The 26,060-nt window shown below is 51.3% G+C and overlaps 1 protein-coding gene and 1 long non-coding RNA gene across 2 annotated transcripts in view; one reads left to right on the top strand and one right to left on the bottom strand.

Annotated features, from left to right (window-relative positions):
* Positions 1 to 26,060, top strand: part of CAPN2 (calpain 2) — a 47,721-nt gene that overhangs the window by 3,027 nt on the left and 18,634 nt on the right. Inside the window, exons 2-6 of the mRNA XM_072948681.1 lie at positions 1,794 to 1,863; positions 21,877 to 21,995; positions 22,488 to 22,621; positions 23,757 to 23,925; positions 25,012 to 25,095. Coding sequence (XP_072804782.1) covers positions 1,794 to 1,863; positions 21,877 to 21,995; positions 22,488 to 22,621; positions 23,757 to 23,925; positions 25,012 to 25,095 — 576 coding nt within the window. The remainder of the gene's footprint in view (positions 1 to 1,793; positions 1,864 to 21,876; positions 21,996 to 22,487; positions 22,622 to 23,756; positions 23,926 to 25,011; positions 25,096 to 26,060) is intronic.
* Positions 8,884 to 13,551, bottom strand: LOC140688624 (uncharacterized). The gene is made up of 3 exons (XR_012063325.1): positions 13,300 to 13,551; positions 11,117 to 11,363; positions 8,884 to 10,889 (listed from the first exon to the last, which is right to left on the bottom strand). It is a non-coding gene; the product is annotated as an uncharacterized lncRNA (long non-coding RNA).

The raw sequence follows: 26,060 nt of genomic DNA, 5'->3' as shown, positions 1-26,060 counted from the left end.
GAGATTATAATCATCAACTTATTTGGTAATAACAATAGTAGGTAATAGCGTGCTTGCCGAGGCACTCTTACATAGTTATCTCATCCAACCCCCAAAACAACCTTGTGTGGTGGGTGCACATGTCATCACCATCCCCATTATAGAGATGAGGAAACTGAGGCTTAAAGAGGGAAGTAACTTGTCAGGGTCATAGAACCCATATAAGAAGTGGCAGGGCCAGGATTCAAGCCCAGGTTGTCTGACTCCAAAGCCCCAGCCCTCGCCCGCGTCCTCGGACTCTGACATTCTGTATTTAATTCAGTGTTCTTCATGTTGTAACAAGTTTCCATTTCCTGAAGCATCTCTGAGGGCCACTCTAAACTTTGCCTTCTTTGGAGAGGCTGCCAAAAGAGTGAGAAAGTTTCTCAAACATAATGGAAAAATCCTCCTGGGGTAAGTGCCTGGTGCACTGAGGATTATCAGCATGGTTCTTGGGCTCCCAGCACCAGGCCCAGTCTATTCCGTCAGCTGGATAAGTGATTGCCTGGCAGGCCTTGGGCAGAGCTAGCTTCGTTTGGCTCAGCAGAAAAATATTCTCATTGGTTCTGTCATCCCCCAAACAGGCCAGCCTAAGCAGGGAAGGGACTGTGCAGAGCAGGAAAGGAGGGTGTCGTGCTGCAGATTCTGGAAGAGCCTCCACCGTCTAAGGCAGGATGGACAGGGGCCCGCCAGGGGCTGTCGGGTGGAGCTCCTGCAAACCAGGGGCCCCGGCGGAGGGAAGCCCAGATTCATGCCTGACTTCCTCTGTGGCTGTCGGGTGGGGCTCTTCAGAATCAGGAAACTTACACAGATAGAGCTGCCTCCGAGCTAGCACTGTTCAGCCAGGCGACGTGGACAGCCCTTCGAGGCCTGGTCTGATCAGTCAGAGGGAGCGCAGCAGGGGAAAGAGTATGTGGTTTAACACCAGCAAGTTCAGATCGCCGTGCTGTCTACAGCTTATGAGTGATGTAACTTGAGTCACGTTGCTTTATCTCTGAGCCTGTTTCCTCACCTGTAAAACGGGGTCGGTGCACATCTGTGTTCCTGAAGGGGTGCCTGAGATGAAACACCATGCACGGTTTTGACAGCAGGCTCACAGTCTGTGGCTGCCCCAAGTACCACGGTCAGTGGGCCGGTTCAGAATGCTGGATACATGGCCCTGCCCTCAAGAAGAGTGTGAGTGTTAGGAAGACAGTGACCCCTGTCAGCACCGCGGCAGAGCACACAACCAGATACTAAATTACAGAGTACAGATGCGCTGGGACTCAGAATCAAAGGGAGGGGTGAGGGCTGGATGGGGAAGGAGGCCTTCTTGGAGTTGGTGACAATGAGTCTTGAGATATGGTAACATGTGGAAAAGGAGAGAACAGGGTGGGAGAGGGAAGTATTCCATGCAGGCAGAACAGCTTACACGCAGGAAGAGAGGAGAGGGGCTGGCGTGGTGGGTAGGGCAGTTCCACAGAGTAGACAGTTTCAAGTCCCCCAGAGGAGGCTGGACTTGGTGCTGCCCCGGCCCCAGGAAGTAGCATGATGAAGTGGACTCTGGGCAGTTTGGGTGATGAGCGCCAGTGGAGCAGTGGTGTCCCCACCACCCGTCAGGACCCCCAGAGCAGAGGTCAGAGAAGGACCCCATGGCAGTCTAACTGTAACTGCAGAACTTTCCCTAGAGGGGTGGGGAACAGGGAAAGGGGGTCCGATGTACCATTTGGGAGCCAAGATGGGTGTAAAAATTCAGGCCTGGTGGGTTGACAGCACTTTGTGGGTCTTATTTCCAGGAGATCTGCAGTGATCCCCAATTTATTACTGAAGGAGCCACCCGCACAGACATCTGCCAAGGAGCCCTGGGTAAGTGACGGACTCTGAAGCAGGCTGCGGCGGGGGGGGGGGGAGCTCTGCAAGGCTGTGGGTGGAAGGGGTGAGGGATGTTCTGTGGCTTCTCTCCCTTGCCAGACAGCTTGGCAATTTCCATTTCCAGAAGCTTCCTGGAATTTCTTGCCCCCTGAGGGCCCTGTGCAGCAGTACACAAATGCACAGATGTGCAGCGAGGCCTCCTGTGCCCCCTGCACTGGGCGAGTTGTTGAAGTTACAAAGACGCTGCCACTGGAGGACAGAGGCGCTTCTGGACCTTGGTCCCTGTACCTCCTGGGGCCAGTGTTACTAGTGCCCCATGAATAGTCTGGCTCTGGGCTGAGGGCCGGGTGGGAGGACTCCCCCAGGCCAGCTGCAGCACTGAGACATCAGTTCTCTGGGGTTTGCGGATGGGATGGTGACTCAGTGTGAAAGAAGAGGAAATCCTCATAGTTGCTGCTGGGAGGAAGTTAACATACTGGGGCGTCCTCAGTGTTTGCCAGACGAGCTCACCATGGTATCACAACAGTGGGCTCGGTGCTCGTTGTCACAGGCAATTGTAATGTTTGTTTCAGTAAGATTACCTGGAGTGGCTGAATTGGGAGGGTCTGAAGCTGTGCTCTCTAAAGCCAAGCTTTGCTTCTCTGGGTACAGTGCCTGCTGAGATTGGAACCTGCAGGGTCTCCGGCTTTGGCATGAAAGCCCCCAAGGCTCCTATGAAGAGGTCTCAACAGTGGGGCCTGAGACCATTATTTAAGATTCTCATAGAATCCATGCTCATTTTTTTTTTACTCATAATAAATACGGGCCTATGATCACTGGAGCAGATTATTTGCTGCAATAAACCAAAAACTTGTTTCCTGCCATCACTTTCAACTTGCTCTCCAGATGAGTCCATTGGCAACAAGACTGATCAAATTGAATTGTACCTCCTTTCTTGGCCCACCTAGCAGAGTTTCCATCCTGGGAGTAACTTGTTTCAGATCATCCCACAGCTGAAGTGAAGGTCTGGGATGCAAATGACTCCAAGGCCTGTGTGTTTAACCCTTGAGCTAGACTCCCTAGAAGGGACATGGAAAAATTTCAACCTCTGAGGGATGTCAGGGCCACTGTGTGAATCACTGGGAGGGCACACTGGGAGCCCCTTGGGAAATGCCTCCCCGAGAGAATGTGACCCAGGGCTGGGCATGCACACCCCGCTGTCTGACCTCAGCCTCTGTGCTCAAATTCCTGAGATGCCAGAGCACATTCATACCTGTAGAAAACTCATTTCCCACCTTCTCTCCCCCACAAAGATAGAAGTCCAGGGGCCCTTGGGCATTTAAGGTGGGTGCTCCAGGGAAATCCACTGGTTAGAGAACATGTTTGTTAACAGGGATAGAAGTTGATGGAGCAACTTCGACCAGCTGTAGGGGCTTTAGAAAATCTGGAAACAAACACAGCAACTGTCACACCTGGGCTAAATTCCACACCTGGACTAAACATCTACTTCAAAGTTTAATGACATCTTAAGGGCCAAGTTGCAGGATTTAAGTCCTGTTTAAGTACTACCAGACCATTTGGAGAGGAGACAGGCAAAGCATAAATTCCCCATGATATGCACCAAATCAAATAGAAACAAGATTAAGGGTAAGTCCTTTAAAATTTTCTCAAAAAACTGGTCTATAATTTCTAAGGCTTTTTTTTTTTTTACATCATGTTAGTCATTTTGTTCTCTTGGCCTTTTATTTTGGGTGATCCTGGTTCGATTACGATCAGTGAAATGTGGTGGACTGAACTCTCACCCTGATTCTGGCATCCGGTACAGGGTGGTGATGGAGTGGTCACCGTCACCAGGTCCCAGCAGGTTCAGAGGCATCAGGAACGGGGGCTGTGGCAGCAACCCCTGGCCACATGAACAGAGATACGAGTTGAGGCTCAGCTCTTAGGTGGCAGACTGTTGACAAGTCATCACTGAGAACCTCAGTTTCTTCTTAAAATGGGAGGGAGGGGGAGGGTGAATGAGATGACCTCAGAGATCCCCTCAGATGGGGCATTCAGCTGTTCTAAAGTCATTCCTCATGCCTGATGCTGAGTGTAGACCTGTGCGAGGGTTAAAGCACCGCCCAACAGACCTCTTATCTCAGGTAAGGAGTGATGGCAGCGCCTGCCACCTGTTGAACAGTGTGCACTTCCTGGAGCGGTTTTCATTGTGTTATCTCATGTAATCATCCCAACTCTGAAGTAACCATTTTCACCCCCATGATGCAGATAAGAAAACTGAGGCAGGGGTGGGGGTACATGTAAGGCCACACAGCTAAAAGTTGCCAAAGGAAAGAACCCTGATCTGATTTAGACTTTTTCCAGACTCTTTTCACTCCCATCATGAGTTGCCATGATGCTGTGTTGAGGGACTACAGGGGTAAAATTCTCAAAGCAAAAGTAACTTTCTTATCTGACTTTCTACCCTGAGACTCAGTTCACCAGTGAACCTGGATGGGGGCCACCCTTGGGCTGGAACCTTTTCCAAGGCCCGGCCTCCTTTCACAGGGCTGCCAGGCAGTGGTTAATCCTCAGACTCCCACCCTCTTTTCCAGAAGGGTCAGCTCGAAGCCTCACCAGAGTAACTCCCACCATGTTCGCAGAACTGCTCTGACATGAGCCACCTGCACTGCAGACCATGGGTGTGCTAAGCATTGAGTCAGTGAAGAAAAATCTGCCCATCTGGAGGAAGGGCAGGAGACCTAGCTGAGCTTCGGCCAGGCTGGTCCTGCAGCTAAATGTGGCCCTAGGGTTGCTGTTAGCAGACTCTGCTACAAGTGGTTGCCACTTGGAGTGGCCCTCGGGGCCCCGGAATCCCAGAGCTGAGCCCCTCCTGCCTTTGGTTTTCACGGGCTGCTGCTGAGCTTGCACCACTAACCCCCTGCACGGCCCCTCACAGCCCCAGGGCCCCCACAGTGCCCACGGCTCTCAGGGGAAGGCAGCCATTCCTGGCCCGGTGCCCCCGTGGGCCCTCGGCTTCCTGGGGGAGGGCCGGAGGCTACCTGCACAGTCAGAGCTGTTGAAACTGCACAGCCCCGCTTCTTTGTAACCTGACACATGTTCTCCAGGCCCCTCAGAGGTAGATCACTTTGCCTCTACCCCCAAGAGTAACACGGGCCCCCAGAGACCTGCTGGGGGTGTCTGTCTATAGGGTGCCCCTCCCCAGGGCTCAGCTCAGCAGAGAGTGGGGAGGGGCAGAGCCAGTGGGAAAAGCACACGGAAAGGAGGTTTCCAGTTCCTGTTGTCTTGCCTGGGTGACTTCAGGCAGGTTACCCAAGCTCTCTGGGCCTCAGTTTCCTCTTCTGTAAAATGGGAATAATGGTAATACTCCCTTCCCAGGGCTGTGGTGCAAAATGCACTTAATATAGGCAAACACAAATCATGAATAAATTCAACATCTTCCTTTTTCCCCATTTTTAAATGTTGTAAGTAATTTTTAAATGATTCTTAAATTGTAATTTTTAAAAGCCATTTTAATAAATACCTTTAAAAATTTTTAATAGAGTTTGTTAGAACAGTTTTAGTTTTACAGAACAGTTGAGATGATAGCACAGAGAATTCCCTGCACTCCACTCCCAGTTTCCCCTATTACGAACATCTCACATTAGTGTGGGATGTTTGCTACAATTAATGAGCCAATGCTGGTTCATTATCATTAACTAAAACCCATACGTTATTTAGCGTTCCTTAGTTTTTACCTGGTGTCCTCTTTCTGTTCAGGAACCCCACCCAGGGCAGCACATTACACGTAGTTGTCGGGTCTCTTTAGGTGCCTCTTGGCTATGACACTTCCTCAGACTCCACTTGTTTTTGATGACCTTGCTACTTTTCAGGAGTGCTGGTTGGGGATTTTGTAGGATGCCTGCTATTGGCATTTGAAGGTACCTTTTTAAAAAACAGTGCATGTAGTTTTAAAAATAAAAGGACTAGGAAAAAAAGTGTTGGCTGGTTTGATGGAGAAAGTAAATACTTTTTTTCTTTCTGAAAACAATCACTTCAGCCCGGCGGCCCCTCCCAGCCTCCGGGAGCAGACATGCGCTGTCCCTGAGTCATCCTTTCCTCTCCGATCTCTCTGGGTTATAAATGCTCTTTCAGAGCCTTTCTCCTCTATGACCACTGCGGTGCTCCTGACTCCCTTTCCTGCTGCATCTAAAACAGTCCCACAAACAAGGCAGGGATGATTCCCCCAGAGGCCCCCGTCCTTCCCTGGCTGCCCCAGCTGTGGCAGTCACACAGCGGGTTCCAGCCTCATCCAGGGCCAGAAGGGCAAATCCCTCCTTGGCTGTCCCTGACCTCTTCTCCCCAGGGAGGAGAGGCAGTGGAAATCCTTCCATTGTCACATACACTGTGCTCTGAAGCCAGAGGAAACTGCTAGAAGGAGTTTACATGGTTCCTTTGCTCCTGTGGCCCATGGATCAGAGTGTGACTTTTCACTTGGGCAGGTCCCCCCGAGCCAGGAGCCAGGCCACATCCCTGTGTGGCCTCAGTGGTCTGTTTCTAAGATGAGGGGATGGGATTCCAGGTTCCTAAGGTCCCACCACTCCTGATGGGCTGTGACTTCCACCGGCAGCCTCTGCTCCCCTGCCACATCCCCCCTCACTGGGCTTCAGCTCGCGTTTGCTGAGCAGTAACGTCTCTGCTTCAAGGTCTGAGACCCTTGCTCCGATCATCTCTGGCAGGATCAACCACAGAGAAGCCCCCACCCAGGCGATTTCAGAAACGAAGGCTGAGCATTCTGTGAGGTCGGTGGGGTTCTGGGCCACAGCGGTGCGAGTGAAGGAGCCCCAGGAGGAGGGTGGTCCTCTCTGGCTGGCCCAGCATCGGGGGGCCTGGCCCGGGGGCAGACTCTAGACCAGCCCTGCCAGCAGACCTTTTTGCAGTGATGGGAGCATTCTGTACCGTCAGTATGATAGCCACAAGCCGCAGGGGGAACACTTGAACTGTCCTAATGCAGTCAAGGAACTGAGTTTTTCATTTAATTCAGTAAAGAGTCACATGTACGCTACGGCCACTGCAGTGGACGGCACAGCAGAACTGAGTGTGGGGATCAGCCGGCCATTCTCCAAGGTGGGCTGGTCCTCACAGGCCTGGGTGTCTCCACACAGAGCCAAGCAAGGCACGAGTATCGATAACCATCTGAAAGAGCAGGGGCCAGAGGGAGGACCTGGATGGCCGGCAGCGAGAGGTTGGCTTCTTGGTCCTGCCACTTTCTGGTTCTGTCACATGGGGCAAATCACTATCCTCGTCAAGCCTCAGTTTCCTTATCCATAAAACGGGGGTGATGATAGTACCCCCCTCTGAGGGCCATGAGGATGAAATGAGACCATGCCTGGAAAGCTCGGAGCGCCAGAGGCTGACACTTAGTAAGGGTTTAATAGCTACACACTGCAAGTTATCTCTGAGGGGCGTGCGGCTCCAGGGGAGTATGTGAAATGAGGCTGGGGAGGTGAGGCAGAGCGCGCTGGGCCACGTCTTGAATACCCGATGGGGTCCTGGCTCTAGCACTCAGCGTTGACGACCACTGAAGTTGTGGAGAGGGTGTGAAAGGAGCTGGTGTTCAGAGAACAGTTCAGGAAACTCAGTGAAGTCTCCTGCCCCAGCTTTCAGGGCTCAGGTGGTGGCCATAATCCATGATGTTTCCCCGAGAGGCCAGGAGGTTCTTCACTGGCTCTGCTCGGGCCCTCTCTTCTCCCAGCACACGCTTTGCCCGCAGGGCTCCTGCTCCTTTCAGCCTCAAGCTTCCACTTACCCACCTGTGAGATGGGAACAAGGTGATATTAGCATCCTTCCTTTTCCCATAAGGTGGAGAACCTTAAGACTGTGGCTGAATGGTGCCACTGGAACCCAGGGCCCCTTGTGGTTTCTCTCCCTCTAGGGATCAGGACCAGAGCCAGAAAATCTGTAATGTTCATTCTTACTGCAACCCACAATGTGAGTTTCCTCCTGCATTTTGCTGCCCCAGCCACAGTGAGACTTGCCTTTAGTTCAACGCTGTGAAGGCCCCCAGGAAGTCAGGAAAGGAGCTGCCTCCCTGCTGGTTCCTCCAGGAGGTGAGGAGGTCAAGCTCTGAGGAGGAGGAACTAGGGCCAGGGCTGGCTTCTCCTCCTCTCGTGCAGGGGTCTGGGGGCAGAGGTTGGGGAGGAAGGACTGTGCTTGTGACTGTGCCAAGCAGGCAGGCACAAGGCTTCAGAGGACTGGCAGGGAGCTCTGATATTGGGTAGTGGCCGTAGGGGCCATGGCTGCAGGGAACTGGGGAGCAGAAACAACCCCTGCAGATGGCTGCTTCCTCCTGGTCCAGGGCATGGCCGAGGGCAGCACACACGGGGCAGGGCTTCCCTTCTGAGAGTCTGGTCAGTGTGCAACGCCTTGGCATCCTGGCCCCCCGCCGTTCTCCTTCCAGGTCCCCATCCACGGGAGCAGCAGGAGGAAGGAGGGAGGTGGGGACACATGGTTTGGATCACTTGCTCTTGCTATGGTTCTGTGTATAGCTCAGGGAAGAAGGCTGAAGGCCTGGCGTTAACCAGGATTGGGATATGAGCAGAGTGGGTCTCCTCCACCTCCCCTGACAGCCACTGATGCAGTGAGACCTGATTGTGTGTAAGCGTAACTCTGGTTTGGGGGTACCCTTTTCTGGGCTGCTCCAGGCCATGAAGCAGGCATAAAAAAGACACCCAGTGTGACTCATCAGCCACCGTCTCAAAGGGCTGGGCCCTGGCAGGGTGCGTGCTTTCTCTGGGGAAACCCCTCCCTGCCAGCTCCCAGGGCAGCCCCAGGACTTCCTTCCCTGCCCTTCCAAGAGTGGGCTCCCTTCCTCCTCGGGCTGCATAGGCCAGGAGAGAGAAGTTCTGTCGGGCAGGGTATCGAGTCTGCTGGAGCCTGTTAAATACCAGTGTCCCAGGAGGGGTCAAATTTTGTGAGAAGAGCCTGGAAATCTTGGGCCATTTATCACTGATCTAGCTGTCACCATGGAAAGCAAAGGAACAAAGTGCTACAAGCATGAAACACAGGACAAGCGAGACTTGAGACAGAGCAGGGTTTTCCAACCTCAGCACTGTTGGTATTTGGGGTCTTCATAGTGGGGGCCTGTGCTGTGGGCTGTGGACCAGCATTCCTAGCCACACCCACCCCCCGCCCACTAGATGCATTAGCACCCGCTCCCTCAGCATGACAACCAAACATGTCTCCAGACATTGCCAAAAATCCCTTTCCTAGGGGGAAACCAGAGATAGATCCAGGGAGAGAGGGGTCTCTGGAAACATTAAGTACCACAGGACTGGCAGAGGGTCATCACAGGGCATCTGGGGCGTAATGCCCATGCTGGGAGCTGGTGAAGGGAGGCCAGCGAGGAGGACCCTGAGTGGGCGGTGGGAGTGGTAGTTGGTAGGTGAGCTGCGGAAGACCAACTCCACACAATTCCGGTACGGCCTCCCCTAACCCAGCACAGTTAGGAGTCATCATAAGGAAGGAGGGAACACTGAGTGTGCAGTAAGGGCAGCATTGCTGGGGTGTTTGACCCTGTGGGAGAGGAGCTCCAACCCTCCCTGGTGAGTTGCTGCAGCAGAGGAGGAGATGGGCTCCCTACTTCTCTGGGTTGCTCCCCTGGGGGGACCATCTGTCTCAGCAGCTTCCTGGACTTGGTGTGTGCAGTGTATCTCAGGTCCTGGGGTGCCCCAGGGACCACAGAGTGACTGGGCATCTGGGTGCGGTGTCCTGACACTGGCATCGCTCCATGTTGGCTCCTCTCTTGCTGGCCTGTTCCCACCCCCAGGGCCAGACTCTGTTAGTTGGCAGGTGCATCTTAGTGTCCCTAGCCAGGCACAGCTGTCAGGAAGATCCCTGTCTCATTACACCTGTATCTGCTGTGTAACGACCCACCCCACAAGCAAAGGCTTAAAACAACAGCAGTCATTTTCTCGTTCGTTCTCATGGTTCTGAAGGATGATTGGGTTCAGCTGGGTGACTTTCAGGCGGTTGCAGTCAGATGGGGACCGGGGTTGGGTCACCTGAAGGCCTCCCACCCATGTGTTTGATGCCTGGGCTGGAGGGTGGTCAGCTCAGGGAGGTGACTTCCCCATGGCAGAAACAGTTAAATGGACGAATTAAATATTAGTTCTGATCATGCTATAATAGGGGTCAGCGGTGGTGCGGGGGGAGGACATGGGAGGGGAACAGCTGGGGTTAAGAGATGCCCTCAAAGGCTGGGACCGAGTCTCTAGGATGAATAAGGAGAGGGGTGGAGGGAGGGCGTCTGGCCGGGGAAACAGAGCAGAGTATGCACTTCCCCAGCCAGAAGAGGCTCATTCTGGAAAATGCAAGTGGTATTTCCTTGTGGCTGAAGGGTCTGTGCAGAAGAAGGGTCAGAAGGAACCTTCCTGTAAATTCCTTCGAGGGTGAGTTCAGCTTCTGCGGGTGTTTAACCCGTCTGCAGCCTCAGCCCTGTCCAGGACCCCAGCATCCTCGGGCCACCCCCACACCTTTTGGTGTGTGCACTTGACCCTCCCTCTCCCTCCCACCTCCACCGCTTTCTCAGGACCAGCCTACGCCCTGCCTCCTCGAACCCCGCCCACTACGGCCCATCTGCCCTGCTTGGACTTGAGGCACAGTGCTCACTCCCCTCTCTGATTGTGTCATTCCCTGCGCTGGCTGGCGAGCCGTTCTGAACCTGGCCCAGGCACAGAGGGATGAGGGAAATTTGAGTCCAGATGGGAGGAAGGAGACAGGGAAGCAGCGGGAGACTTGCTGGGACCGCGGAGAGCTCTGGGAGGCTGGCCTGGGGCTCTGTGTTCTGTCTGCTCTTTTCTCCAAAATGTAGAACTTCCTCAACCCGTATTTCTTCATGGACCACATGCTCTGTCCACCATGACGTGGGGACAGGGTCCCTGCCCTCACAGAGCTTCTGCTCTCCTGGGACTGTGGACAGGCCGCTGCTCCCTCCTGTGATGTAGTGCAGCAGGACAGGTGGGACGGAAGCCAGTGTAGCCCGAGTTCTCTGCTCCTCTTCCCTGTGTGTGAAGGAAAGAGTGATGGTGGAAGGGAAGGAAGGAGAAAGCACACAGCAAATATTATGCTCCCCTCTTGGAAGAACTTCCAGCAGTGCAAATATAATGCTTGTCGCCCAGCCACATTTCCGTCCCCACAATGGGCCCTGGGTGACCTTGGCCTGTGCAGAGGTGACCTTCAGGATATGGACACAGAGGCGCGGGGAGCACAGCTCTGGAAATTTACTCACATGGCTCTGCATGAATTTTTCTTTTCAGAAGAGAGGTCTGGAGCTGAAAAGAGTCATTCAGAAGATCTGCCTGGGGTGCTGTTTCCTCAGAGGGTGGGGGTCTGGGTTGTCTGGGGAAGGAAGCCTGTGTGTACTTGGTGAGGCCCAGGAGGAGCGGGCGGGGCAGCCCAGCTGGAGACAGTCAAACCTTTCATCAAGGTAGGCCCGGGGTGCCTGAGTCCGAGTCCAGGAGGGCGAGGCAGCTGCACTTAATGATCCAAAAATCCAAACAAATTAGAAGGTGAGGGGGAGATTTGGACTTGGAGGAGATTCCCTGGGATCCCTTGAGCAAAAGTGGCTTAAGTAATCTCAGCAGGTGCAGGGGGTGGGCCAGAGAGAATGTCACTAAATAGTGGTGGAATAAGTGAACAAATTAACACAGGAATACTCTTCTGCCATGGGCACAAAAAGGGTAAAAATTTTGTTTGAAAACCCACAGCTGAGGCATGAAGGGAGAGAAAGTGATTATCAAACTGCAGACACAGGAGGAGGCAGTTTGGCTCTTAAAGGACCCTCTTGCCTTGTGTTCTGTGCGGGGGACACAGCAGAGAAGAGCTGCAGAGCCAGCCTCCGCCCCGGGAGCACGGCTCTCAGGTCCGGGTCCTGCGCTGGGAGGGGAGGATGCGAGGTCAACAGTCCCGGGGCGAGGTCTCTGCAGGGGTGAGGGTGGGGTGAGGGGCTCCATCACCGCGGGGGCCGCTCTTGGGTTTTAAGTAAGTGCGTTTGTGTCTACAACCTCCTCTGCGCGCCTGCTTTACTTTTATTTACTCATTATTTGGACTCCCTCACTTCTGAACAGTTGGCAGGGGCTCAGGATGATGAGACAGGCCCCGAAGTCACTCTGCACGTCACAGACTTTCCCCGTCTCACCCCATCCTTCTGTGGCTCCCCTCCCGCCTCTCTCCTGCCTCCCCACACCCCCATCCTGAGTTGTCACCCTCTCCGGGACAAGACCACTAAATGTGGCCAATGTTTGGCGCATAACTCATCCTCAGTCGAGACGTCACCTCTTCTGGGCCTCAGTTTTCTCCCCTATAAACTTCACACAATCTGAAGTGGCAGTATCAGGATTCAAATCCAGTTGGGCCTCCTCAGTCTATCCAGAGGGTCTTTCCCCTCTGGTTTGGGTATCAACTGATGGCCCCGCGTGGCCCTGGGAGCCCTGAAGCCACTGCCCTGTGCCTTGTGGCTGGGGAAGGCCAGCTGAGGCGCCCCTCCACCACAAGCCCCGTCGGTAGGCGAGCACACCAGCCCAGCCCCAGCCTTACCAGCCGGGCAGGCCCAGCTGACTGGCCCCGAGGTTCCCAGCCCTCCAGGCCAGCGCTCCCGGTGGGCCGGCACCCTGCCTGTGGGTCTGTGCACCCCCTTCTAGCTTGGTGCTGGCAGAGAAAAGCCTGGGACAACACAGAGTGACCTTGTGGAGGGGACCATGCAGGAAGGGCGATCTCTGGGGCCTAGCTGGAGGGACAGGCCCAGCCAAGGGTGACTGAGAGGGCAGCCTAGAGCCCGAGTCTGAGGAATCCCTAGCGGGTGGAGTTGAAGCAGGGCCTCCCAGTGCCTGGAGGCAGGAAGGTGTGTGGGAAGGTGAGGGGAAGGGTGTGGAACTTCCTGTAGAATCAGGCACGAATGCAGCCTCTGGCAGGACACACCTGTTACAGGGATCCAGGGTCCCCACTGGGGAGGCCCCGGAATCCCAGTGCCCACCTAAGTCCGAGATCAAGGGACATGTCTGGCTTCAGGCCCTGGGCCACCTCCCCTGGGTGATTTCCTTTCCATCATGTTTTTTACCTGCCTCTCCCCACCCCACCCCAGGCTCCCAGAACCCTACTCCTCCCATGTCCCCACAAACTTCCTTCCGGTCATTTTAACACTAGGGCGTTTAAACCCAAGGCTCCCTTTCCCACGGCGATTTGCGTTCTAGGTCCCATCTCCTGAGGACTGTTCTGTTTCGGGAGTTGTCTTCACGTAGTGTGGGTGTTCAGAGGAAAGGGGCAGAAGCTCCTGTAGGCAGCTCCGGTGGACTAGGCAGGATAGGGAGGTGCACCCAGGTGGACTTTCAGGATAGGAAGCAGGGTCGAAAATCCCTCAGTCTCATAGGCCTGTGCAGGTTGCGTGTCTTCCAAGACAGAAAGGCTGAAACTTACCTGGGTGTTGGGGGAGCCTGGATGCGGAAACAGCCAGTCTGTCGAGCCTGCGGTCAGGCCTTCAGTGGGCGGTTCAGGAACCTCTGGGCAGGGCCCTGTCTGCTGTCTGGACGTGGCCAGCAGCCACCTGCTGAGGGGAAAGGCCACAGGCAGCCAGCGTGGTCAAGGACCTGTAGTGACCCAGCTGTGGCACTTGTCCCAGCCCATGTCTAAGGCACTGGACAGACTGAGACAGGTGTCAGGCTCCCACGATGAGGAAGGCAGATGAGAGGTGGTGAGTCAGAATGTGTTAGTATTTACATACGCCCCACCTCATTCCTCAGAATTTAAACCCTAACCACCACCCACCTCCAAAAAAAAGCATACAGTGAAGAAAAACAGTTCTAAAGATAATCCAGAAAGAAGAGGATGTCAAAACCTGGAGAGAAAGAGAAAGACATGGGTGCTGTGAAAAGGACGTCAGCTGCTGGAGGGAGCCCTCACTAGCGCTGATGCCCGACAGCCACTCTCCGAGCCCCCGGGGAGACCTGGTTCTGAGCAGCCTGGCTCCTGGAGACCTGCCAGGGTGAACCTGCTGCAGATCTGCCCCTCACTCAGTAAGCCGGCGTCTGGCGGGCCCCAAGCGTCCCTGGCTATGCAAGATGCCAACAGGAAGGGTTCTGGGGTCAAATAAGTTTGGGAAACATTCATATCATACTCCTCCCCCCTCACCCCTGGGAATGTCACCACGAGTAATTACTGAAAGGGTCTGAGACATGTCCACACCTGACCTGGTTAGCTTTGCATTTTCCTTACTTGACCGCAGAACCCATTTCTCAAGGAATATCTGTGTTAACTCTAAGGAACTGTTTCTACAGAATGCACTTTGGGAGACACCGGAATAAGGGGCTTGATTGGCTGTTTGTTTTTATTGACTTTAGACCAATTACTGCGGAAGACTTTTACCAAAAATAATCATTTTCATTTAGAAGAACTGATATTAAGCTACTTGTTTTTTTGCTTAAGTACTGACATAACTAATTATCTCTTGAGGGCAATAAACTAGATTTATAGTAACAAAACCACAATCTAAGCACATAGAAGGAAACATATGCTCTTCTATATAATAAATCATCCAAAAATAACTTCAGATTTTGAAGAATTACAAAAGAAGGTCAATATAATGTTCCCCCCTTTTTTTCTTTTTTCTTTTTTTTTTTTTTTTTTTTTTTGGTTTTCCCCATTATTTTTGTTGGCATACCACATACCGTTCCATACATTGCTTTGTTCACTTAACATGTCCTGGAGATCATTCTGTATCAACAGAGCGTCCTCCTTTCTGTGGCTGCGCTGTAGAGGGACCGTAGCTTGTTCCACCTGTGCTCTGTGGGTGGCCAGTTACCTCGTCTCCAGTCTTTCCTGTTGCAACCAGTGCTGCAGTCAATAATCTTATTCATACATCATCTTCTCCTGTGAGTGTGTCTGCAGGGCAGGTTGCTGGATGTGGAATTGCTGGGGCACAGCGATATCCTCAAATTGCCTTTGTCGGGATTGCCCTGATCTCTGCCCCCTGACACGGTACGAGGGTGTACATTTCCCCTCAGTCTCTCCAGGGGATCACACTTTTTGATCTTTGCAATCTGAAAGGTGAAAAACTGTCTCAGTATAGTTTTGCTTTATGCTTCTTTTATGATGAGTGAGGGGAAGTGCCTTTTAATATGTTTAAGAGACATTAATTTTTCCTTTTCCCATTAACTCTGTCTTTGCCCATTTTTCTATTGAGCTTTCAATTTTTTTCTCTTTAAATACTAGAAAGGTTTATACATAACTTTTGGTCTGGGATCTGAATAACAGATATTTTTCTCTATTTTTTTTTAAATTTCATTTTGACTTTGCTTATTGTGATTTTTTTTACCATGTAGTGTTTTTTTTTTAATCTGATGTAGTTAAATTTATCATTTTAAAATTTTATGGCTTTCGAGTTCCAATTTGATAGCCTAGCTCCACTATAAGATTTTTATAGAATTCTCCAATCATGTCCTCTAGAATATTTATGGATTTATAGTAATACTATATCATATTATAATGTGAATACATAAAATATATAAATAATACAAATGGCTAGGTTTATATTTATGTATAATGTGTAAATAATATATTAGAATATACAGTTAAGATATACAAATCTACATTTATACATAAATATTATTTTATTTAGGTTTTTACCCCCTTGACAAGATGAGCTACAACTTGATTTTTTTCTAGGTGGCTTCTCAGTTGTTTTCAATTCCATTTGTGAATAACTTATCTTTACTAAATTTCTGTGTTTGGAACTGTTTCTGGAATTTCTATTCTGTGCCATCTATGTAACTCTGTGAACTCCTGTGCAAGTTCTATACAATTTTAATTATTATAGCTCTGTGTGTGTTTTAATATCTGATAGAGCTAAATTCTCCTCCCTTTTAGATTTTTCTCTCTGGCTAGGCATCTTGTTTAATTTTTCCTTGTAAACTTTAGAATCAGCTGGGTTTCCAAATTTTTAGAAAACCCTCATGCTATTTTTGTTGGGATTGCATTAAATTTATAGACTGGCCAAAGAGAAGGTGGCAGTTTTATGATGGTAAATCTTTCTAGCCAAGCATATGAGCCACTTTTTAAATTGAGTAAATGACTGTGTATGCCTCTCCGGGCAGGAGTCAGTTATAAGGGTGAACAGAAGGACAGAGCACACTAGTCAGTGAAGTCTCGAACACTGTTGGGCATAAACATTTTGGTCGGAATCCTCTGTAATCAAGTGGGGAAGCGTAACCATCCTCCCAGAAGAGAGCCCTGATCTGGGAATTCTGGACCTGGGTTATGTCTAGATGCCATCTTGAAGGAGCACAGTCCTGCAGTCAAAGGGCACAGTTCCAGCCGAGCTCACAAAGTAGCAGCCAGGGAAGAAATACCCTAACCTCACTCTCCTCTCTTCCTCTGGTCTCTAGGGCTCCCCAGTGGCCAAACCCTACCAGAGGCCAGAGGCCCTGGGAACCCACGATGTCACCCACTGAGGTCAGCTCGGGGGCAGAGAGCAGGATGGAGAAGGCTGTGGGCTGGGTGTGGGGTGGCAACCAGAAGGTACCAGCGCTCACCTCCAGCTCACAGTCCAGCACTCAGGTCCCCGAGACAATTATTTCTGCTCTGAGATAAATGGAGCAAATAAAGAGCCGAAGGTTATCAACAGGTGACCATGTCTAAGAAGGCTTTGCTCCTGGGCAGGAGGGCCAAAAGCATGTGACAACCAGAAAACCCGCCAGCAGAGGAAGGCAGGAGTTTCATGGTCCATTCTTCAGTGACAGTCCCCTGGAGGTCTGAGTGGCCATCCTACCCTCCCCTCTGCCAAAATTTCTCCTCGTGTGACTGGAGAGCAGAGCCAAACAAACAAATGAGCACAAGGGAAAAAAATGTTTGAAAGTCCAGAGTCTCTTATAGTTACATAACTTAAAAACCTATAAAACCACATACCGGCTCTTTCTTTTTCAAGCTCCATCCACATGGCAACATTCCAGGAGAGGCTTTGGTCACTGGAGGGGACCCTCTAAAACCAGTTAGAACCACAAGCGGTCTGGAGCCTCAGAGGTGAATGGGTCGTCTGGCCTGGCCTGTACAGGCCGGCCTGGTGTTATCCAGTCCAGGGTGTGTCAGACCCAATAGGTGTGCTGGGAGGAGACACCCAGGTCACCTCTGCGGGAGCAGGTCACCATGGGATTATCCAGAAGAGACAGGTTTTCTTTTTCTTTTTTTAAAAAATCAATTATTTATTTTTTGTGGGAAGATTATTAGGTCTATTCATTTATTAGTTTTTTTTTAATGGAGGTACTGGGGACCTAGTGCCCACTAAGCATATGCTCTACCACTTGAGCTACACCCTCCCCCAGGAGACAGGTTTTCATAAATCATTTTAGGAAGGGTTGATTCGGACCTTGGAAGGGAGAACTGTAGACCTGAACCCTCAGCCTGGAAGGGTGGGACAGAAGCATTCTACAATTGATGAGGGCGTAGAACAGGTTTCCATGTAGGGAGAAGACCCTCGTGCAGGCACGGCCATCCAGGCGGAGCCGGCAGAAAGCTGGTGACAGAACACGGTGCAGCCCAGATCCTGAAATGTAGTGGCGTCACCTCTCAAGGACATAAGTCCCCAAGATAGTGTCCTGTGAACCAGGTGAATTAGAAATTGACACCAACTTGCAACGGAGGCTGTTCAGATTATACATTAAAAGCATGTGCTTTGCTCAGACCGACCTGATGGCCATTCATTAGCTGGGACCTTCAGGTGAGCTACCCAACTCTTCAAGCCTCACTTCCCTCACCTGTGACAGAGGGTGGTACCGGTACCCACCTATCTTGAACTGTTTTGTGATGATGAAATGAGATCACTTCATGATACTGCTGACTGAAGGAAAACGCACAACCTAGAAGCTAAGAGTTATGTTTTATTCGGGGACTTTACTGAGACGATAGCCTGGGAGACAGCCTCTCAGGTAGCTCTGAGGAACTGTCCCCAAATGGTAAGGGAGGGGCAGGATCTGTAGGAGTTTTTGCTGAAAAACAAAAGTAAAAAAACATGTAGTTGAACATCAAAAGATTACTGCTCATCAGAAAAAACAGACATCTCAAGCTTACGTAGTGCCATTCGGTGTGTGGGAAGATGCAAGAGTCTGGGCTCATTGAAATTATTTCTTAGACATGTATCTTAACTGTCTAGGGCCAGTATCCTGTTTTTCTCCACCCTGAATTCCCCTGAGGTTGTGCTATGGGATGGGGTGTACTGGGATTGGGGGGGTGCGGCACTGCAGTGGCTAATGGCTTGATGGTGGGCAACATTCATTGCTTACTGAAATAGCAAGCAACTTTCTCTTGTTGTCTGCAATACATGTAAAGCATTTTAGCACAGGGTGCCGGCACATAGTATGTCTCCATCCGTGTAATCTACTGTAACTACTGTTTTCAGGTCTTGCTACTGAGAAAGCTTATATGAGCAAATATTAAATAAACTTTAAAAATGGACTGTGTAAGGGAGCTTCTCAACTTAGTTAAAAATATTTTGCTGCCTGGGAAGAGGGAGAGAATTAAGAAATCAGAAATATAAAATAGGATTTCAAATGCTTCCACCTTACTAGAAATCAAGACGTTCTTCTAAATGGCTCTGTCTCCCTCAACTCCAGAATTTGGAGAACTGATGAAAAACTTTGAACCTTACTTTTTTTTTTTTTTTGATTACAGTAAAAGTACTGTGAAATGCATCTAACTCTTGTTTCTTCTTGCCTGTGCTGTGGTCTTAGTGCCAGGGTCACTGCTGTGCAGTGACAGGCCATCCATCCTCCTGCTGCCTTAGGGAATTACATTGCATTGAATAGGTGACATGTTTTAATCATTCTGAGCCAAGGATATTAGGGTATTAAGATACAATATAGGATTTCAGGAAATTGCCAGCGTGTTACCCCTTAGTTTTAAATGTGAATTGCAGTTGGATCTTCCTAGTGGGGCCTTTCCCTAGTTAAAGGAATCAAATACTCTTAACCAAAGGGAATCTTTAGCAAAGTGTGATTTTTAAACAAAACCCAGGATTTGGATTCAGAGGCTTTGCATGCAAAACTTGCCAACTGTCTAGAACATAGACTTCTGGAGCTTCAAGTTCTTCATCCAAAAAAGGTGATAATAATAAGGGTAATCATCTCATAAGAGTTCTGTAAGGATCAAATAAAGTGTGTACCGTGTTCTTTGTAAACTGCAAAGTGTGATACAAAATGTTAGCTACTTGTTTCTTTTATTCCTTCTGGTGGAAGGAGCACAGACTAGAAGTCAAGAGTCCAGATTCTGGTCTCTGATCTGCCCTTTCCGAGACTTTTGACCTCAAGCAAGTAACTTAATCTCTCAAAGGCGCAGTTTTGTCATCTAGGAAAGATTCTAGGATTATGAATCCTTTCAGAGGAAACAAGTTAGATTCCACTCTAACTTGGAGAGGATGAAAAAAGAAATCAGTCCTCTCCAAAGGGCTAGGAGAGATGAGACATTGCTCCTCCCAGGGTGACCGGGATACATGCCTCTGGGACGCGAAGGAAGAAAACAGGGAGCCCTGAAGCTCAACCACTGATTTCTGGGATGTGGCAAGAGAGGTCTGATGGTGAGCAGTAATCTGAGACAGCTGTGCAGCCAGTACTGACCTAGATGTCTAACCCACAAAAAAAAAAAAGGAAGAAAATGGCACCAGTCCATCATACGATCAGTCATTGTCCCATGAATAGCAGCACAGTCAGCTGTGACATCCAACACTACAACAGCGACTGGCCAGCCCTGCAGACACACTTGTGTGATGCCTACACACACGCGTAATGTGAAAGCATTGACTCTTGGTACCAAAGGAAACAGAACTGGGAGGGTGGTAAGATGGCCACTCTGGGGTCAGGTGGACCAGGCAGCTCTCCTGATGTTGCTCAGAGATTTGATGGAAGAGCCACGGAAACCGTGGGAGTAACTGGTTTCAGGACTAATGTCGCTGAAATTCCTACACTAGGGCCCGTATTATCCCATATATCTGCCTCCATGTGTTGACAGACCAAAATCGTTTTCCAGGATCCCTAGAAAATCTCAAATAAGCTCAAGAAAAATAAGAATCAGAGACATCTCCAGGTTCTCAAAGAAGGTCTCGAGTCAGAAGATGTGAAGTTGGAGCAAGAGGAATAGATTGAAAAGGAGGATCTTGTGACTCCAGGAGCAGTTGACACTTGGTGAAATCACCCTCCAGGATGGACAGTAGGATACGGTGGAAGTGAGAGAGCAGTGGGTGGTCAGAGAAGGGCTGAAGGTCATCTGTTTCATGACTGTCTGGTTCCTACCAGGCAGCATGTGGAATCCAGCCAGGAAAGCTCCTCTGCATAGACTCCCGTCCTCACCAGTCAGGGGCTCCTTGGCTCCTTCCCCATGGCCAGAGCTAAAAACTCTCCCCGCTAAGTTTCTCTGCAAGCTCCTATTCTCAACATGTCCAAGAGTCTCTGGTTTATATAAAGACCTACGTGACCCGAAAAGGTCGTCTCTGAGATCTGACAAACAGAAACACCACACCTTTTAAACTCTTCTTTGTAGTGTTTTACTGTTGGCCATGCATTTAACTTCCTAAGCCTTGTTATCCTCAGCTTCAGAATGGAGATGGTAAGAGCACCATCCTCACAAAGCTGTTGTGAGAAATAAGTGAGATAATGAACTTACAGCTCTTAGAACAAAGAGCTCTTAGCTGGCACAGAGAGCCTCATAAACCTTCCAATGGCTGTTGGCTATTGCCCAAGTTCCCCTAGCAGTCAAGTGGCAGGAAATTGTAGCCTCCCTAATGGGTAAGGAAATAGGGAAGTGATCAGTTCATGTAACTGCAAAGTCCAAGGCAGTTGTGGCTTCAGGTACAGCTTGAACCAGGGACTCCAGCAATGATACCAGGACCTAGTTTCTTTCTCTCCAGCTCTCAGCCCCTCTTCCTCTTGAGTTGCCTCCACTTTTAGACAGGTTGCCTCTCCCACAGCAGCAAGATGATTTTACCAGCAGCAGACTGTACATCATCATAGAATCCATGCAGTATGGTAGGGCTTCCACTCTCCCCAAAGCTCCAGGAAAGGTGTCCTCACACCTCCCCAGCTATGGCTGGGTTCCAGCAGGTTCTCCAAGCCAATCACTGATGCCATGGAACGTGCTGTCTATATTGCTGCAGGGCCCACCTCTGGGATTGGGGGCAGGGTCCACACCACCCAAACCCCGCAGCCTGAGAAGGCTGGGAAGCTGGCTGCTCACAAGGGTCCTTGGTGGTGCCAGGAGGAAAGAGGTGGCCACTGAGTGGAAAATGACGGTGAACCCACAGCCCCCACCTAACTGAAGGAGCAAGGGGATTTAACTTCCTTTGGCTACTGACTGGCAGATTAGGGAGGGATGTGTTTCCACTTAGCACGGGGTTGTGGTGAGCGAACGGAAGCCTCAAAGAGCCATTTACAGACTATTATTTCTAAGTGTTAACAGGATGGTCTAGTTCCAAGAGCTGTCAGGACATTAATTTTAGTCTGCAGAATTCAAAGATCGCAGTGAACTTCAATAGCATTTTTGATAGAACTGCCAATGAATACAAATAAACCGAACCATGGAAGTCAAGCTCATCTAAGGCTGTTTACTACTATTGTCACGGGAAATTGTGGGAAAGTGTACATTCCTTAAGAATGGAGTAAACTTCCTCACCCTCATCCTAGACTCCCCATCAGTCGGGCCTTTCCTGTTGTGGCAAATGTGACCACGCCCATCTCGCTTCTGACCACGTGAGATGGGTGTGCACTTTACACACATGCTCTTGTTACACCTGACAGTTTCCCATGGGTCACAGAGGAGGGCTCCGAGGCTTAGGGAAGGCCAGGCTGCCTAACCAGCACCCATCTGACTGCCCCCATCCTTGTCCCTGCCTGCGTGGGGTCCACACACCCCCCAGAGGTGTTGGTAGACTTCAAACACCCAGAGGCAGGGATAAGATGTGTAACATCCTCCCGGCACTGGGACCCCTCTGATGAGAGCTCCTTGGCGCTGTGTCCACAGGTGACTGCTGGCTGCTGGCGGCCATAGCCTCCCTCACCTTGAATGAGGAAATCCTGGCTCGAGTCGTCCCCCTGGACCAGAGCTTCCAGGAGAACTATGCGGGGATCTTCCACTTCCAGGTAACTTAGAGGTTGGCTCAAGCTTCTTAGCAGCTAGGAACAATGCTCTTCTACCAAGGACATTGGGAGATACAGGGAGCTGCCTGGCCCGCTGCTGATGTGGGGCCCTGTCAGGACAGCAGTGGGGAGGATGGAGGCAGAGCACTACTCAAAGTAATTCCCAAGTTTAAAAAACAGTTTATTATTTGGGGTCTGAGACAAAATGTTAAGGTACTTTCACTCTTCTCCTTTTATACTGGTAAATGAGAAGCAGTATTTTAAAAAGCGTAAGGTGCGGGAGTGCTGGAGAGGCAGGCATGGCCTCTGTGCTGGTTTCTGAGCGAGGATGTACCTGCAGGAGGGGGTGGGAGGGAGGGACCTCCTCCAGGATGGGCTTGTGGAACCTGTGCCACGGGGTGTGGGCAGGAAGGAGCCAGATGCAGCTGAGGCTCGGGTCCCCATGCTGCCCCCGGCTCCTCCTCCAGGCCCCCCTTTCCCGCCCTTGCCCCGCAGTTCTGGCAGTACGGCGAGTGGGTGGAGGTGGTGGTGGACGACAGGCTGCCCACCAAGGACGGGGAGCTGCTGTTCGTGCACTCGGCCGAGGGGAGTGAGTTCTGGAGCGCGCTGCTGGAGAAGGCCTACGCCAAGTAAGTGCCCACACCCTTCCCTTGGGCAGCTGGCCCCCAGCCGGCTTGGATTCTGGGGAAAAAACAGGAACTGTTCAAGGACTACTTTGAGTAGAAGTCCTATTCTATAAAAGGACTACTTTGGCCAAAATTGGGCTCTAAATTCAAGGAGATACTGCATGCAGAGTGCCTGGCCCCATTAGGCCCTGATAAATGACAACTCTTGCCATTTTTAATCAAACACACAGGAACAAGCCACGGTACTGATCGTGCTGGCCTTGAGAAGGACTCTACTTCCTTGGCAGGTCCTTAGCAGATCATGTTACATTCTTGTCAGCTAACTACAGCAAAGAGCTTCTGCCAATGGGCAAAACTATCCATTGCAGAGATACGAAAATTATGGAAACTTGCCCAGAATATGTGGTGTCGCTGCTTAGAAATGGTGTCCCCTAGCCCTCCCAGCTGCCTAGAGTCGAGCTTGTCCTGCGCTCAGCACTGCCATTCTCAGCAGGACACCCATAGCAGCCCTGATCCAGAAGGGCCTTGTCCTGGCCGGGCTGCCTGGGTGTCCTCTGGGAAAATGACCAGCTCAGGCACCAGGAGGATGTCTGGTCCTGCCAGCCCCTGCCAGCCCCTGCCAGCCCCTGCCAGGGAGGAGGGCCGGGATTCACACACCCAGCTGTGAGACTCTGGGGCCCGAGAGCCGCTTCTAAGTCTCACACTTAAATAGTAGTGTCAGGAGCGACCAGCCCCTCCTAATACAGTGCCTGCAGCAGGGAAGCTGCTCTCATTACTGAACTGTTGTCTTCTTTTAAGCTATAGATGCCAAACAGCCAATTAGCAGACCTCCCCTTTCCTGTTGGGATGTAGAAAGAATCAATATGGGAGGTTGGACCAGACAAATCACCCAGGTCCTTCCAACTCTCAGGTTCTGTGAGATTTTCCAAAACCTTCACAAAGTACCGGGGCAGTGGTAACTGTGGGGACAGTCCATTGCCCTCATGGGCTCCCTGAGTTGGAGACAAACCAAGAAACTAAGCAGAGGGTCCCTGGAGCATCCAACGAAGGAGGCATGGGGCGGGGGGGGGGGGGCACTTTCAGAAGCAGAAGTGTCCGCACCGGCTGGGGTGGCAGCTGCATCTTCTCCTTCCTGTAGGATCAATGGGTGTTACGAAGCACTCTCGGGGGGTGCCACCACCGAGGGCTTTGAGGACTTCACCGGAGGCATCGCTGAGTGGTATGAGTTAAGGAAGGCCCCACCCAACCTGTTCAGGATCATCCAGAAGGCTCTGCAGAAGGGCTCTCTCCTTGGCTGCTCCATCGATGTAAGTCCAGGCCTCCATGACCCCAACCTCCATCTGCTCCAGCGAAAGTGAGCCTCCACCAGTGCCTGAGAACCCGCCGCCCTTGTTTCCCACTCCGTTAGTCCATCCTTTGCCCACAGTGCTGTGCATCACCTGGAACCCAGGGGTGGCAGGGCAGCAGCCAGGCTATCTGGGGTGGAGGTGGAGGGTGACGGTGACTCCATCCCTTCCCTCTCCAGCCCACTTACAACCCTCAGCCTCCTGTGAATCCCCACTCCAGACCCCAGGGTCCCTGAGGGCCTCTGCTCCAGACATCTTCTGTCACATCGGCAGGGCCTGTGCCTGGAGCCCAACAGCCTTCCCCTTCGCTGCTGCAGGGTTGATGGGCCCGTAGGAAGACTTCAGAAGGCCGGGGACGGAACCATCCCCTCATACTAGCCTTGCAGGCAAATCTCACCAGAGGAAGGGAGGTGGGCCTGATGTCCCATCCCTGAGGAGCCTCCAGGCAAAGGTTGGGCCCAACATCTGAGCCCTGTCCTATCCAGGAACTGGTCCCCATGGGGACAGAGTTACTAAGTCTGGCTCCTGGACCCCAAGTCTCTGTCCGACTCCAGGCAGGGAATCTCAGATATTCTCTGCAGACTGTGTTGAGGAAAAGACCCTTTCTACACATTTACTGAGACAAAAATAACAACCTCCATCAGATTAGATGGGGAAAGGAATGACTGGGGAAGTTCTAACAAAGCTGGGCTGGGCCAGCTTCAGGGAGCTCAGCGCCCTGGGCCGCTGGACACTGTCCAGGTGTGTCCTGAGCCGCCTGGGTGCCCAGCAGCCCCCTCTCTGTGGTATGCCCTTTCCTGGAGAAGTTTGTGTCTGCGCGGCACACACGTGAGCCCAGCGCTGCTCTCCTGAAGGGCTGCCTTCAGCCTTTTGTCTGATTGTAAGTGGGCAGTGAGCGCCTGAAAGCAGCTATGGGAGGTCCTCCGGGTGCCAGCAGGAACGCCGTCCATACTCCTGACCCAGGCCAGGGCCCCGCTGTAGGACCCGAGAGAGCGCGGGAGGGAGGAGGCAGGATGCGTGCCCCGCTGATTCTTCCCGCCCTTCCAGATCACCAGCGCTGCGGACTCGGAGGCCGTCACGTTCCAGAAGCTGGTGAAGGGGCACGCGTACTCGGTCACCGGAGCCGAGGAGGTAACGCCCGGCAGGCATCTTCAGGGGTCTTTCTCTCCTGCACACGGTGGCCCGGGGAGCACATTTTTGCCTAGCTGCCTAGGGTGGGGCCCTCATGTTCCCCGGCAGGCCCCGCATTCCTGAAGTTCATTGCCAGCGACTGGCCGGCGCTCCCGGAGCCGCCGCCGCACACTGCCCTCTGCTGGCCGCCGGCTCGGCCCCAGGCGCTCTGTTCCACTCGGCTGTAGAATTGCCTCACTCTTCAGGGCCAGCTGGGAACAGCGGAACAACACTCTGCATCTGTGTAGTGCTTTATCCTTTCATATTTGAGCTCACAAAAGCATTACAGTGCACCAATTAGTGTTCAAATCTAACTGTTCCTCTTGTCAGCTGTGTGGCCTGGGCAGTTATTTAACCTCTCTGCCCCTTAGTTTCCTCAAATTCAAATTAGAAACAATAAGAATATCCATTGTAAGGTTGTTATGGTGATTCAAACAAGTTACTATATGAAAAGCGCTCAGACTGCACCCGACACGCTGTTCAAGCAGGCAGGTCCTTGACGCTGCTGTTACTATTATTACTATGAATATTATTAAGCAGCTACTTTCGCTGTTACTTACAAAACCCAGAGGAGACCTCAGGTCTTCGGACATGTCCAGTGTTCTTTTTTTTTTAACCTTGAATCCTTGTTTTATTCAACACCCCCCATACATCTTTTTATTCTGAAAAATTTCAAGTCTACAGAAAAGTGGAAAGAATAGTATAGTAAACATCCAACTACTATTTCCCTAGATTCAGCAGTGCTTAAGATTTTCCACGTCTGTTTTGTCTGTTTTGTCTTTTTTCCTGAGCAATTTGGAAGTAAATTGCAAATGTCATGATACTTCACTCCTAAATACTTCAGCATTTATCTCCTACCCATAAGGACACTCTCTTACTTAATCCCAGTACTGTCTTCATGCTGAAGAAATAAACAGTTCAATAAT

Source organism: Vicugna pacos, chromosome 23 (assembly GCF_048564905.1).
Source record: "Vicugna pacos chromosome 23, VicPac4, whole genome shotgun sequence".
NCBI lineage: Eukaryota > Metazoa > Chordata > Mammalia > Artiodactyla > Camelidae > Vicugna > Vicugna pacos.
The sequence above is the reverse complement of the archived record's forward strand: the minus strand, read 5'-3'. Positions and strand labels throughout refer to the sequence as shown.